We start from the raw sequence: 14,408 nt of genomic DNA, 5'->3' as shown, positions 1-14,408 counted from the left end.
CCCCCCCCCGCCGCCTGCGTGCCCTGCGGCGGTGCCGAGGCGGAACGGGGGCCGGTGCCGGCGAGCCCAGCGCGGCCTGAACGCGCTGCCCCGGGCCGGCCGGCCGCCCCCCCAGCCCCAGCCGCGGGCAGGCGACGCCGCCCCCGGGCCCGGCACAGCTGTCCCGATGGCCAGGCCGCGGCCGGCCTGCTCCCGGGCCGCAGCCCCACCGCCAGGCCGCCGCGGCTCCTCACAGGCCGCGCGGCGGGTGGGTAAGGGACGCGCCCCGGGCCGCCTCACCGCGCAGCAGGGCCGTAGCGGCCCGGCTCTCCCCCGGGGCCGCTCACCACTGCTCGGCCTTGTCGCGCCAGGTGAGCGCGGCCCGCATCCCCCGGGCCGGGCCGGGCCGGGCCGGGCCAGGCCGGACCTCCCCTCACGGCCCCACAGCCCGTCCCGCCTCGGCGGCGCCGCCCGCTTGTTTACACCCGCCCCGCCGGCGCCACGGGCAACGCGCATGCGCCTGGGGCCCGGCGGCCCGCCGCCGCGGCAGGGGGCGTCCGCCAGCGGGGCCGGGCTGCGCTTGCGCAGGACGGGACGCGGGAACGGCGGCGGGGCGTCACGTGATGGAGGCGCCCGAGATGGCGGCGGCGGCGGCGGCCGCCGGCGGGTAGGCGTCGGTGGCGACGGGCGGGATGGCGGCGGAGCGGGGTGGGGACGATGGCGATGCCGACAGGTGACGCCCGCGGGGCGGTGGCGGGCCCAAGGCCGAGCCGGCCCCCGGGGCCGGCGGGGGGGGTCCGGGTCCGGGCCCGGGCCCGGGCCCGCCGCGCCCCGGAGGCCCCCGCTCGGAGCAGGGCTCCACTGCGGCGTCTCCTTCCCCGTGCAGCCTCCCGGGCGGCAGCCGAGACGGGGCGGCGGAGGAGGAGGAGGAGGAGGAGGCGGCGGCGGAGCGTCCCGGTCCCAGCGGCGGGGGCACCGGCGCCGCGGCGGGGAGGGGACTCGCTAGGAAACGGGCCGCGGCCGGGCCCAGCGCCGTCCCCGGCGGCTGGCAGAAGGTGACCAGGCGGAGGCAGTCGGGCAGGACGGCAGGGAGGATCGACGTGTACTTTGTCAGGTGAGGATGGGGCCGGCGGGCCGGGGCCGGGGCTAGGGGGAAGCTGCCGCCGCCTTTGGGCAAACCACTTCTTCCCCTCCCGGTAGTACAAGCTTGCACTCGAGGGTAAACACGCGTGCATGCCGCACACAGAGTTCGTGAGGTGAGGTGCGTAGTACACCTAGGGTCATCTGTAAACTCTCTGTGTACACCTTCTTTGGTCAAGTCGCAGAAACTTGCCTAGACGTCACCCTGTTGGCTATCGTTGTCATTTGGTCTGTTTTTTTTTTTAAACTCTAGAACAGTTTTTTAAATGAGGAGCGAGAGAATGAAGAAGTCATCACTAATTTACTTTTCTTCCCTACCACAGCCCTGAAGGAAATAAGCTAAGATCGAAACGTGCGCTCATGGAGTATTTTCAGAAAACTGGGGAGATGACGCTAAAAGCAGAAGATTTTGATTTTACAGCTCCTTATCAGAGGAGTACCCGTTCGAGGGTGAAAAGATACAGCACAAAAGCTGCGGGGACTGTTTTAGAGAATGAGGATTGTCACAGTCAAGTGCAAGGCCTCAGTATACAAAATGGTGCAGAGGATAGAACTCGAAACATTCAGACTGGATGTGAACAGCTGGAAGATGTTACAACCACTCTGGAAAGCAAAGATTTGCTCATGAAAGGCATAGACCCGGAGGACTGTTTGAAAACCAAAAAAAAGGGGGCAGGTGGAAAAAGAGTTCAGGATAAGAAAACTGGAAGGAGCTCAGGAAAGAGGAATCAAGATAATACCCAAAACAAAAGACAGAGAAGAGTACGTAACAAACAGGAAACTGAGTGCGTTCAAAACAAGAAAATCTGTAGAAAGACAGCCCTGTGTGTCGCTGATAGTCAGGGCATAGATGGTCAGAATGCAGACCCTATGGATGCAGGAAAAGCTCTGTTAATGTCCAGGTCACGGTCAGTCACACAGCTAAGGTCAGTGACAGCACGCTCGCAAAGGGAGTTGGAGAGTCTGGCAGAGGAGGAATGTGTGGAGACAGGATCTAATGATGCATCTTCTGCAAAATCTGAGGAGAAAACCAATGAATTGAAAACAGGGAAAGAGACAGACCGAGGGAATCCAGGTAACCAGGATTTTAAATCTGACACTGAAATGGATGCTAATGTCTTGCAGCCATGTGATGAGACAAGCTTCACAGCAGTTAAAATGCCACCAGGTATATCTGTGTTTTTGAGGAGAATGTGATCCTAACGTTCTGCCAGGGGTTCTCCTAACTATATGAGCAAAATACTCTGTTTCAGGTCAAGCTGCTTTGATGTCTGAATCCGTCTCATTTCTTTATCCAATAGCATTTAACTTAATGCAGATTTATTCACAACTGGAACTTACTCTACCAATCTCTTTAGCAGTATAGTATAATATAATAATGTTTATTACCTTTGCTGCACTAACTTTTTTAATGTTGCACAGTTGGTCAGCTCAGTTCTTAAAAAAGGTGAGTTTTAGCTGTTTTCATGTGCTAGAGTGTGTGGGCAACATTTAATCCTTGGTTGTAGTTTTAGCCTGTTTCCTCAGACTGTGGCAAAGTAACTGTTTATCTTCTGAAGATTTTTCATAGAGTTGGAATACAAAGGAGTACTGGAGTGAATCTAAAGCATGTTTATGTTCTGTACACCTACGAGAAATGCTTGTGTTTCCATCACAATGTAAAGCGGAAATGGTGTATGAAACGTGACAGCAAAATACTTGGTTGTTTTTTTTCTTTTTAATGCTAAAGTATCATTTCTTTACAGAAGAGTCCATCCTACGAACGCAAGTGGATAGGAGGAAAACAAGTCCGTATTTTTCCAGTAAATACAGTAAAGAAGGTATAATATTCTTTGGGGAAATCTTTTTTTTTTTATCAGGAGAGGAATAGGATGGCTCAAGATCAAGTGATGTTATGGAAGATTTCTTCCAGTTTTAGGCAGGCCATGCTTAGGTGGCATCAGAGAGCTCGGCTTACTGCACTAGTGCTGATCGTGTCCCGTTTTAAACCTCGGTGGTTTGTGTCTCGCAAACAACCATTAAGGCTGGTGTTAAATGCCTCGGCAGCTCTTTCAGCAACTGTGAGGTGATGGGGTGAATGGCTTTGGGGAAGTTCTCTTCAGACCGCTGAGGTGTTTCTCCTGTCAGGGGGAAAGCCGGTACCCTGCGGGTGCTGCTCTGTACCTGCACAGGAGCGTGGTGGTGGCTGGGGAGGGCCTCTCTCCTCAGAAAATATATGTAACATGGAACATGGAGGCACACGCAGGCAGCCTGGACTCTTACTGCAGTCTGTACCAGGGGACGCATAGTCCCTTGCAGTTCTGTAAAATTTGTGTGGGAGCTGCCATTGCTCCATCCACATATAGTGCCTCCACAAAGATGAATCTGCTTCAAAAGGTCTTCATTTTTTTTTATTATTTTCATTCAAATAGGTAAGCCCATCCTTTACTGCCCAATAAATTTTCCTGTATTGCCTCTGTGTACAGCTCCCAGCCCACCTAGAAGGAAGGCCTTCAGAAAATGGACTCCTCCACGTTCTCCTTTTAATCTGGTCCAAGAAACGCTTTTCCATGATCCATGGAAACTTCTCATTGGAACCATATTTCTCAATAAAACTTCAGGTAAATAGAGTAATACAATTTCATGTTGTATAAATGTTGGGGGGGTGGTATAGGGTCAGAACAGTTGCTATTTTTTAATGGCATTAATGAAAGAATAAATGTATATTAATTTGTGTCAGTGTAAAAAAAAAAAAAAAAAGTCTTTAATTTGTAACTCTTGCCTCTGAAAAAGCTCACCTCAAAAAGCATACATAGATAATCAAAAAAGAGAATTGCCCGCACAGCCTTCTGTTCATGATGGTTTCTTTCACTAGGTAAAATGGCAATTCCTGTACTCTGGGAGTTCCTGAAGAAGTATCCTTCTCCTGAAATAACCAGGACTGCAGACTGGAAAGAAATGTCAGAGCTGCTCAAACCTCTTGGCCTCTATGAACTCAGAGCGAAAACTATCATCAAGTTCTCAGGTAGGTTTTCCTGAATATGTCTGTGGAATGGTCTAAATTATACTAGCAGGACAAACAGCATTATTTTCAAACAGTGCTCTGTGACTTTTCCTTCTCTTTGGCAAATATTGGTGGTGGCTTGTTTTATGCAACTTTGGGATATGTTGGTCTTACATATGCAAAGCAGCCGATCCTGTTGTCTTAACTGAGAATGAAGTAACATACACATAATGAGTTCTGCGACAGACTGTTGTCAGGGAGACTTCTTTGAGTGGGAAAAAATATGAACACCTGCAGGACTGGTTTTGTGTTTCGCAGCACCGTGATAAGGTGACTCTGCTCTGTTTTGCGTCAGGTGACCTCCAGAAGGCCCATCCGGCCTGAATTTTTCTGTGATTCTGATATTTTCTATACTTAGAATAAAAGTATTCCTCTGTGGGTTCTGAGGAGAGAAAGGTAATTAAGACTGGCCCTCAGTGATTTGTTTAAAAGGTGTTTAAGATACACCCCATAGGGATTCCTCACCTACTTTCACTGGGAAATAGCTAAAACTTGTGTTTTTTATTTAAAATGTTCCCAAGTGGAGACGTGTTACAATAGTAGAGAATCGGGAGTTTGTCCAGAGTTGCTTTCTGCGCCCTGCCTGCAAGCAGGCAGTGGAGCCTGTGACCCTGCGTTGCAGATGAGTACCTGAGCAAGCGCTGGAAGTACCCCATCGAGCTGCACGGCATCGGGAAGTACGGGAACGACTCCTACAGAATCTTCTGTGTCAACGAATGGAAGGAGGTGGGAGGTGCGGCCGTGCTGCCAGGGCTCGGTCTGCGGCTGCGCTGCTGGTGTTGCTGGGCTTGTACCTGTGGACTCCCTTGGGTTAAAAAAAAAAAAAAAAAAAAAAAAAAAAAAAAAAAAAAAAAAAAAGGGCAATTTTTATGTCTTGGGTAGGTTGAATTCCCAGAGTGTACCTTTTACAGGTCTGAACCTGTAAAGGAGGACTTGTGCCACCTTGATTCCACCTACCCCCCCGTAATTCTCCACTTTCACTGTGTTCTTTTTCTTATTTCCTTGCTGTGGGGGTGAGAGTCTCTTCCCTGCTCCGGTTAAGAACCGGGTTCCCTACGTTTCCTGCCAGCCAGATCCTGGCATTCCTCCGTGATCGGTGCAGGTGGGACCTTTGCCTTGCCGGGATCCCCTTGTGGCGGGCGGCTGTGAGGGGCAGCTGAGGGGCCGTTTTGCTCTCCGGCATAGGGCCCCCCTCCCGATTCACAGGGGTGGCTGGTTTTGGGGCTGACCCTTAAGCAGGGGTCCTGAGCCGGGAGGGGAAATAGATCAGGGTGGGGAGGTGATGTAAGAGAAGGTATTTCGGTAAACGTTAACCCCTTTCTGTGTGCTTTAGGTACAGCCGCAGGACCACAAGTTGAACGTGTACCACGCGTGGCTCTGGGAGAACCGGGAGCGGCTGAGCATAGACTGAGGAAGGCCGGGCACCCTCCTCCTCCTCGCCCGCGGTGCGGTGTGAGGGTCCTTGCGGTGCCGTCCAGTCCTTGCTGTAACTATTTGCGGGACGTTCCCCGCTCCGCCCGTCGCCGTAGTGAAGTGTTTAAAGTCTCTGTCTATTTTTAATAAAGGTTTCCCGTTTTGGCAGCGCCTGGGCCTTCCAGCCTGCGCCGAGCCCCGCGCAGCTCCTGGCCGCTGACCCGCCCCCCGGGGGGCGGGGTCTCGGCCCGGGGGGGGCGGGGTCTCGGCCCGGGGGGGCGGGGCCGCGCCGTTGTCTCGGCGACGCTCGGCTGCGCCGCGGAAACGGCAAGCGGCGGGGCGGGGTCAAGTTTAGGGGTCAAGGGGCGAGGGGCAGGCCGTCTCCCGGGGGAGCCGCCGGGCCGCAGCCGCCCGCCCCTCCGCCTCAGCCGGCTCGGCTCGGCGGGACCCGCGAAACCGCTGCCCGCCCCCGGGGCCGGGCCCGAGGAGAGCGAGCGCCGGTGCTGTCCGGTCGAGTCCCGGCCGGCGGCTGTAATGAGCGTGCCTGTCGTCACCGACGGCGCCTGTTTTCACCAGCGAGGCTTTGACCGATGTCGAGCCTTGGATCGCTGCTTCGAGCCACGTCACCCAAAACACAGGCGCCCAACGCTCTGCTCGCGGCTGAAGGCAAGCGGGCTCGGCCCTGCCGCGTCTAGGCCAGGCGGCGTGTTATTTTTGTGCCACCGATGGCAAAAGCAGCTGCTCCCTTTCCCAAGCCAACGCGGGCCGCAGGCTCCTGCCAGCTGCCTGCTTTGCAGCTGCTCCCAGAGGGAGGAGACGGCCTCAGGTCTCCAGAAATCGCCTCCGATGCTGAAGGTGACCCACAGAAGCTGGCTTGGGTTGAGGAGAGGAAGCAGCTCCGATCTCGGCTGGAGAGCATTACAGATGTAGGAAAATGGCTGATGGGAAAGCCGGCCCGTAGCGGTCAAGAAGAAAGAGTCTGGGAAAGAATAAAGGGGTGCAGAGCAGACAGGAGGGCTGAAAGCAAATCGGCCGTGACCCGCAGCCTGGGGGTGCTGTCTGTAAGTGCTGTTACTCTGTCCTTGGGATCGTTGCGCTGCATCTCCTCAGCCCCTGCTGGTGTGGGGATTCTGGGTAATGGTGGTCTCGGGGTATTTTCCACTCTTTTTCAGCGCTCACCACCAGCGAGTGGCCAGCCCTGGCAGGGCGGTCACCCTCCCCATATTCATGCACCATACCCCCCGGCTCTTGTCACGCTGCATAACCTCCTGCGCAAGCAGAAGCTGACGATGGTGGACACGTTCAAGAGGGCTGGTATGGACAGGAGGAAGATCACAAGAGCAGACTTCGTTCACGTCATCAAAGCGGTACGTAGGGAAGCGAAAAGGCAGGAACTGCTGCAACTCTGCTGTATTTTCCCACGTGCAAACCCGGAGTGGTTTCTGTGGAGCAAGTTTTTGTGACGACTCTGTTGTTTTGGTTTTGGTTGCCAGACCAAAGTTCCCATCAGCGACAAGGACCTGGAGACAGTGATCATTTTCCTGGCTTCCTCAAAGAGGGGAGATTTTATAAGCAATGAAGATCTGATTGAATGTCAAAAGCAGTGGCTGGAAATGATGAAAGGACAATCCAGAGAGACCAAAACAGGTGAGAGGAGAGCACTGTGCTGGGAAAGCAGCTCTGTATCCTTACTGATGGGAAATACCGAACTGCATCCAGAATATGGTTCTCTGAGGCCACTGCCCTGTAGCAGAGTGGACAGAAGGAGACTTCTCTTGGGAAAAGCGTAACAGTCCAGGAGGTGTGCAATACTGTAGTCACCCCAACTGCAGGAGACAGATTATCCAATCTTTCGGGTTTGGCTTAAAATGTGAGCCCTGAGGTTTAATGTACTGCACTGGATTTTGTTAGTTACCATTAACCATCCAGTGGATCAAAAGCAGACCCTTCCTCCAGCTGTTGGTGGCAGCTGGGAAACACAGGTTCTGAAGAGGTTATCTTTTAAAACCTAACCCAAACCTGAAGGCTTCTCATAGTACCTGTGTCATCCTAAGCTGCAGTTTTCACATCTGTGAGATAGGACGCATTTCGCTGCCCTTTCATTGCACTAACTGTTTTGCAGATTAAAAAGATTTTGTAAGCATGAAACACAGAAGTGAACGTGGATAGCAAAACACTTTGGGAAACTGCAAAGCAGAGACGGGGGCAATCTGTAATATTTGTGTCTGGGTCAAAAGCTAAAGGATGTTTTCATTCAAAGATCTGAGTCTGCTGGGAGTTCCAGTGTGCACGAAATGTAAAAGCCCTTTACCTTAAATGTTGGTCAGCCCTGGTGTTTCTGCTACTCTGTAACACAGTTTCTCTGGGCTTTTTGTTTGTTTGGTTTTTGATCTATATCATAGGTGTACAAGCACAGTTCCATACAACCACTTGCACAGCGGTCAGTTGTGTAACTCCTGCCGGGGGCAAAGCCAAAGAGATGAAGCCTCGTGCTCCTACCGAGCCTAAAACACAGTTAATGCTGTTAGAAGTTCCCCCAGTCAACACTGAGCCAGAACGCAGATATCTAAGCTACGATGAAATGGAAGAGGCTGGAAAACAGTTCAGAGACAGGAGGCGATGGAAGAAGGTACTGTGTGTGTGGCAGGAAAACAAGCGCACCTGCATGCGCTGGTGAGCATGGGGTGGTTTAGAGGACAGTACAGCAGGAAAGGAAAGGGCAGGGAGCTGTTGTGAATATTAACCTCTTCACAGTCGCTTGACCACACAGGACTTGGAGCTGAGGTGTTACAAGCCCTCTAAAACAGTTGGTTTAGTTTCTGAACACTTTGGCGAGACTAATATTTTTTATGGGTTAATGGCAAGAAAAAGATGATATTGAAACAATTTTCATGTCTGGGGATGGAGTCTTCTTGATCACTGAGTTGACATGCCTACTGGACTGTGATTCGTCCCACAAGATGCTGATAAGCATTTTGTCCTATTCAGTTACCAGGGTCAGTGCAAGATGATCAAATAAAAGTGTAACACCGATTCATTCACCCCAAAACACTTTATTTGGAACATCTTGGCAAGTGCAGAGATGCACTTACCCAGCAGTGCTAACCAGGACCTGTCCTTGACTTGTAGGATAAAGATGGCCCACTAGAATGGAAAGAAAAGTGTCGGCTGGTGAGATCTGGGGATGCAGCCGTTGATGAGCACTGCCTGCCGTCAACTGCAGAGGGTGACTTGGGAGCACTGGTGGACCAGTACCACAGGGATTGCTTCCTGAGCTATCTGAAGAGCCTCAAGCTGTGCAGAGGACCCAACAGTCGTCTCACAGAGCTAGTGCTGCAAAAAGGTAAAGCAGAGACCAAAGGCTTGATGTGAATGTAGTAAATCTGACATGCTTGTGTCTCTTCCCAAGCTCATAAACAGGGCTCCTGTGGGAGGGGCTGCTGCTGAAGCGTGTTTGCAGCCCTGCATGGCAATGGGATGCTGCTGGTTGGGATCAGAAAACAATCATTAGGGCCAGAGCAAGGCTAAGATAGCAAAGGATGCTACAGATCAGTGTCTGGGCACTACAGATCGGCGTCTGGGCACAGCAATGGCCCAGTGCGATACCACAGCTGGCTGGGCAGGAGCCTGGCGGCCAGGGCCCCATCCCGTTGCCCCTGGGTTGGTAGGCAGGTTCAACCAAGAGTCCACGTCATCAGGCAAGTTCCTGGTGCTGTGGGAGGTCCAGGGTCAAGCCGGGAAGTCAGTCCCAGTCAGTCAGGACCCAGGCACAGACACGGCTGTGGCTGAGCTGGAGACCGCTACACTGCTGCGTAGTTCAGTGGGACTGAAGGGTGACGGCTGAGCTGAGTTGGGGCTCCTGGGCCTGCGGGAAGGGTCCTGAGTGGAGCCAGTCAGGGCCATTAAGTCCTATTAGCGCAGTTGGGGCCCTCACACCTTCCTCCTTTTGCACTGTGGCTGTATCCCCTCCTGGGCAGTGTCGCAGACTAGAACAGAGATGGTCTGGATTGGATGGGGAGGGGGCAGCTGGGGAATGAGCCCAGGGCAGCAGGAGAATTCAATGGTTTTCTTGGGTAAATGCATTCAGCATCTTCTGTCCTCACCCCATTGCTGGGTGGGGCGAGGCATGACTGTTTTCTTTTCACTGTGTGCTTTGCCAACAGCCCTGCTGCACCCGGGTGACAAGGTCATCAGAGAGGGTGAAGCTACAAGGCAGATCAGGCAGCCTGGAGGATACTACACCAAAGCACGTGATCCCGCTCCATCGCCTGTGAGCACATCCAGGTCAAGAACTGCATCTGGAAAGCAGGCCAAAGAGGCAGAAAATAGGTTTGTTGAAAGAGGGTTTAGGATCTCCTCCTGCTGCCCTGTTGTGTGTCACTCCTCTGTGCTTGGTGCCCACTGCATCAGAGGTGGTACCGAGGTGCTGGAGTGAAACGTCAGGGTGCTGCAAGGGAGCAGCCAGTGACAGCGAAGAGGCAGAGTCTCCCCTCGGCTGCACGGCCGCTTATGTATTTCAATTAAGTCATCGGGTTGCGGTGGTGCTGGTGAGTTGTTTGTGGTGCCTGGCAGGAGCATTATGGTCTAGTTGGGTCTGGTTCTGTACCCTGAACTTGCAGAGAGCTACAGAGGTGACAATCTTCTCTCCTCGGAAGGTCCTCCTCAGACTGACCCTACACTGTCTGAAATCCACTCAGAGAATATTCTTGTGGAAAAAAGACAATCCCAAAAAATCAAGCTTTACTCTTTGATCTTGGGTGGCCTTACAGCTGCAGCTACCCTTCTCTTGTTGTACTGACAACACTGCATTTCAGTTGTTAAACCTAAGTCAGAACTTCTCACAGCCATTTGCATGGGTTGTTTTTTTTCAGAAAGCAGTAAATAGCACTTTGAAAACAAAAGCTTTGCTCAGGTCTTAAGTGACTGGGACGCCCATTTAAGAAGTGATGCCTTTGTTCTGAGTTTACCCTGAACATTGGAGGAGTACAAGAATTGGTTCTCGGAGGCAAGCAGCATGGTCCCACCTTCCTCCTGCCAGACGAGGGCTGCCAAAGTGGCAAAGAACTTTCTCCTTCCAAAAATTGAACAGTCCAAACTGTTTGGATTGGTGGAGAAACTTTCAGAGGGAAAAAATACAGCAAAGTAGAGCACAACTTTCCTTGTTATCTCAGTTAAAGGGTGTTTAGATACTGCAGCGATGGGCAATGTGTCAGCTCTTAAGACAGCTTTACAAGTTGGCATTTCTAATGTAAATAATGTGGAATAATGACAGAGATACCCGATTTATGCAGCACATATTTGGACCTAACACAAAGAAAGCTGGATTAAAATTCTCTTCAAGAAGGTCATTTGGCAGCCTAGTTTGAAAGGCTGGCAGGTTGAATATGCTGTTGAAGGGGGTCATCATCTCAGTCTGTTCAAACAAAACCACTCGTAACTCTAATCTTGAAAGGGCACGGCTCTGGCAGAGCTTCCCAGAGCCTGGAAGCCCTGGTAGCTGGTTCTTGTTAGTCTCACTTCTGCCATTTGTAGCAGCAGCAGTGAAACCGCCCAGAGTTTTATTTCGGTAAAACACGTTCTTACCTTACTTTTTTTTTTTTTAGGCAGTTTCAAAGGAATAAAATGCAAATGAAGTTTGCACACGTGAGCAAGTCAAATGACAACAACTTCTGGCCAGGTCATCTTCTGGACAAGATACGCCTTTACCTGCCCGAAACGGAGGCTGGCCGGGCGCACGCCTTGTTCAGCTACGTCCGTTCGACCAAGCCCGCCTGTCTGGGCCTTTACAGCCCCGAGCGCCGCTGACTCCGGGGAGGGGGGCTGCTCGACCTCCGGCCGTGCTGCCGTCAGCCAGACCCGTTTCTTCTGAAGTTCTTCCCTCGGCGGGGCGAGACGCGAGGGCGGCTCCGCGGCCCGTCGCTCGGCTCGGGGATCCGGGCCCTGCCGGTGGAGAAGGCGAAGGTGAAGGTACCGAGCCGTACGTCCGGGTCAAGGGTGGAGGAGCTGGACAGGCAGCGCAGTCTGCCGCTGGGCTGGCAGCTCCTCTGCGGGGGACGGGGCCCGTCTTCTCGGGGAGCCTCGCCGCGCTCCCGGTCCCGGTCCCGCGGCCGCCCCGGGCCGCCGCAGCCTCGGCCCCCGCCCGCCCTCGGTGGCCGCGCGAGCCCGGGCGGAGGGGGGCGCGCCGCCGCGCCGCCAGGTGGCGCCCGCCCGCCCGCCCAGCGGCACTGGCGGAAGCGGCGCCCGCCCGGGCACAGCCTGGCGAAAGTGACGCCGGGCAGGTCCTGGCAGCTTAGTACCGGCGCACGTGTTCGGGGCGGGAAGCACCGATCCCTTGTCTCGGGGCGTCCCCGCCGGACAGAGCTCGCCCGGTGCCACGTCCCGGCGGCGGCCCGGGGCCCCGCGAGAGGCCGGGGCCCGCTCTGCGCAGCCGCGCCGCCGCACTGACCTGGCAGGACCGTCCGCGTATCCCATAAGCCCCTGCGCGCGGCGCCGCCTCCCTCTCTCGGCGGGGCCTGCGGCGGGAGGCGCCATCCCGCACCCGGTGAGTCCCCATCCGCCTCCATCCGCCCCCATCTGCCCCCCGGGGGCCGCGGGCCCAGTACGGCCGCCCCCCGCGGGCGCGCCCCCCCTTCCCTCCGCCGCCCGTTTTCCCCCGGGGCGCGGGGAGCCGGCGGGCCGCAGGGCTGGGGCCTCGCCGGCGGCCTCTCGGGGCCCTTCGTTCCCTGGGCCTCGGCCGCGCTCGGGGTGCCGGCGTGCGGTCGGAGGAGGGAGAGTACGAGCCAAAATCGTTGCTTGTAGCGTTGTCACTACAATGGGGGGGGCTGCGCCGCCGGAGGGGGTGCTGGCCGTGACCGGAGAGGCGGCTGCGGCCGGATCCGCCGGAGGTTCGCGTCAGGCGAGTCTCGGTCGCTTCTGATCTCGAAGGAGAGAACTGGCAGCGCTTTCGGTCGGTCCGTCCGTCTGCGCGGGGTTTGCGGAGCTGGGAGGGCTCCGAGCTCGTTAGGGCAGGAGAATAACGGGCGGGGAACGTAGTGCCTGCAAAGGCGGCCGTGGAAGCCGTCCGAGCCAGGCGTGACCTCCCAGGATCGCATCTGGAGAGCTTTCAGTGCTCTTCCAGCTTCGGAGGCGGGAGGGAGAGACGCTGCAGATGAATACCCATTCCCTCGCTAGCCTCCAGAGTGGCCAGCGAGCGGAAGATAGTCTGCTACACATGCTGTAAGTGGAGTAACGCATCGCCTTTGCGTCGGGTTTCCCTTCTCATAGTGCTTCTCTTTCTCTTAGGCACCATGCCTGCCCTCAGACCTCTCGTGAAACCTAAAATCGTCAAGAAGAGGACCAAGAAGTTCATCCGCCATCAGTCTGATCGCTATGTCAAGATCAAGGTAAAAAGTCACTGGAAGTTCTTTAGAAAATGAATTCTGGGACAGTTGGGCGGCGTTGCTTTTAAGGCTGATGGTGAATGGAAGCATAAAGGGCCAGTGCTGAAACAGCGGGCCGTGCCGTAACAGCCTGGCACGGTGGATCTTCTTGGAGCTCGGTTTTGGCTAGAGCTGTTACCTTGAGGCGGGCATTTTCAGACTGATCTCGTTTTGTAACTATTAAATATTTTCTGTGTTTCTTCAGCGTAACTGGCGTAAACCGAGAGGTATTGATAACAGAGTTCGCCGGCGGTTCAAGGGTCAGATCCTGATGCCCAACATTGGCTATGGCAGCAATAAGAAGACAAAGCACATGCTGCCCACGGGGTTCAGGAAGTTCCTGGTCCACAACGTCAAGGAGCTGGAGGTGCTCATGATGAGCAACAAGTAAGTCTGCAGGACCCATGCGTTCCCTGCCTCACGCAGAGCGGGGCGCTGGGGCCGTACACTGCCCGTCCCCTAATGGCGCTGGGGCGGGAGACAGAAGGGCAGCGCAGTCAGGGTGGGAGACGTGGGAAGCTCTTGCTTTCAAGAGCACTAAGGTCGTCTTGGTTTCCTTAGTGCTGCAGCGCCGCTGGTGGGAGGGCACAGGGGGTGTCCTGGGGTTGGCAAACTCGCACCTTTGGCAAAAATACGACATTGTAGTGGTGGTGAACAGCACTGCACCTACCTCGCTTTGGTAGAATAGCGATCAGGACTGTGGCTACCTATCTGTTCAGACACAAGCCTAAACCTGCTTGCAGCCCCTTCTTTCAAAACAAAGTAATAAGAGCAATAATTAACACCATTAAAAACTACATCTTACTGACTCTTCATTCGCAAGGAAAAAAGCAGAAGGGTCGAGCTGTTGCGGAGGCGAGGTCCTGCTTCAGGCCAGAACGGGTCAGCCTTGATGAGGGGGGTGGGCGGTGCGCGGTTCAGCTCTCAGGCGGCGACGCACCTGCACACCATGGGTGGGACGGCTCCAGAGTGCTTTGCCTTGGCTGCTGCTGGGGCTATTGGGTCGAGCCTGACGCGCAGTCTGTTTCCAACAGGTCGTACTGCGCAGAGATTGCTCACAACGTGTCTTCCAAGAACCGGAAGGTAATCGTGGAGAGAGCTGCTCAGCTCGCCATCAAGATCACCAATCCTAACGCCAGACTGCGCAGCGAGGAGAATGAATAAACCGGTTTCTGCATCTGAGATGTATTTAATAATAAAGTGTAAAAGCAAACTCAGGTGGATGTTTTGAATGGCCAAAGGGAAAGGCATTGGGTTGCTGCCTGCATGCGGAGGACCAACAGCTGCTGCTGGGGCTCAGCAGACGGTGTGGCTCCGGTGCAGCCACTGCATGAGCCTGGCTGCCCAAGGGTGGACTCGCAGGAGTGCCCGTGCTTGTGATTTGTGAAGTCACCGTGATAGCTAATGAATTCAGA

At 54.7% G+C, this 14,408-nt stretch overlaps 4 protein-coding genes and 1 non-coding gene across 11 annotated transcripts in view; 4 read left to right on the top strand and 1 right to left on the bottom strand.

The window, feature by feature from the left end:
- Positions 1-470, bottom strand: part of IFT122 (intraflagellar transport 122) — a 33,973-nt gene extending 33,503 nt beyond the window's left edge. For all 6 annotated transcript variants that reach the window (XR_005931000.1, XR_003920734.2, XM_029996027.1 and 3 more), the window contains exon 1: positions 327-470. Coding sequence is in view for 4 of the 6 variants with exons in the window: in XM_029996027.1 (XP_029851887.1) it covers positions 327-367 (41 nt within the window). In the remaining 2 variants the exon portion in view is untranslated. The remainder of the gene's footprint in view (positions 1-326) is intronic.
- Positions 471-602: 132 nt separating this feature from the next.
- On the top strand, positions 603-5,743 carry MBD4 (methyl-CpG binding domain 4, DNA glycosylase). Its single transcript, XM_029996028.2, has 8 exons — positions 603-646; positions 866-1,093; positions 1,443-2,194; positions 2,865-2,939; positions 3,585-3,719; positions 3,974-4,123; positions 4,785-4,888; positions 5,496-5,743. Exons 1-8 carry the CDS (start codon positions 603-605, stop codon positions 5,571-5,573), a joined length of 1,566 nt encoding a protein of 521 aa, XP_029851888.1. The 3' UTR covers positions 5,574-5,743.
- A 7-nt stretch (positions 5,744-5,750) lies between these two features.
- On the top strand, positions 5,751-11,536 carry EFCAB12 (EF-hand calcium binding domain 12). Of its 2 annotated transcripts, none has more exons than XM_029996030.2 (7): positions 5,751-6,627; positions 6,748-6,942; positions 7,069-7,222; positions 7,978-8,204; positions 8,705-8,918; positions 9,739-9,904; positions 11,179-11,536. In XM_029996030.2, exons 1-7 carry the CDS (start codon positions 6,301-6,303, stop codon positions 11,378-11,380), a joined length of 1,485 nt encoding a protein of 494 aa, XP_029851890.1. In that variant the 5' UTR covers positions 5,751-6,300; the 3' UTR covers positions 11,381-11,536. The 2 variants fall into 2 exon arrangements, with proteins under 2 accessions (XP_029851890.1, XP_029851889.1); XM_029996029.2 differs by having other exon boundaries at positions 5,752-6,636.
- Positions 11,537-11,985: 449 nt separating this feature from the next.
- On the top strand, positions 11,986-14,206 carry RPL32 (ribosomal protein L32). The gene is made up of 4 exons (XM_029996032.2): positions 11,986-12,116; positions 12,857-12,957; positions 13,199-13,380; positions 14,028-14,206. The coding sequence occupies exons 2-4, from the start codon at positions 12,862-12,864 to the stop codon at positions 14,155-14,157; spliced, it is 408 nt and encodes a 135-aa protein (XP_029851892.1). The 5' UTR covers positions 11,986-12,116; positions 12,857-12,861; the 3' UTR covers positions 14,158-14,206.
- On the top strand, positions 12,649-12,787 carry LOC115333455. Its single transcript, XR_003920804.1, has one exon. It is a non-coding gene; the product is annotated as a small nucleolar RNA SNORA7 (small nucleolar RNA).
- Positions 14,207-14,408: the final 202 nt, after the last annotated feature.

This window comes from Aquila chrysaetos, chromosome 20 (genome assembly GCF_900496995.4).
Source record: "Aquila chrysaetos chrysaetos chromosome 20, bAquChr1.4, whole genome shotgun sequence".
NCBI lineage: Eukaryota > Metazoa > Chordata > Aves > Accipitriformes > Accipitridae > Aquila > Aquila chrysaetos.
The sequence above is the reverse complement of the archived record's forward strand: the minus strand, read 5'-3'. Positions and strand labels throughout refer to the sequence as shown.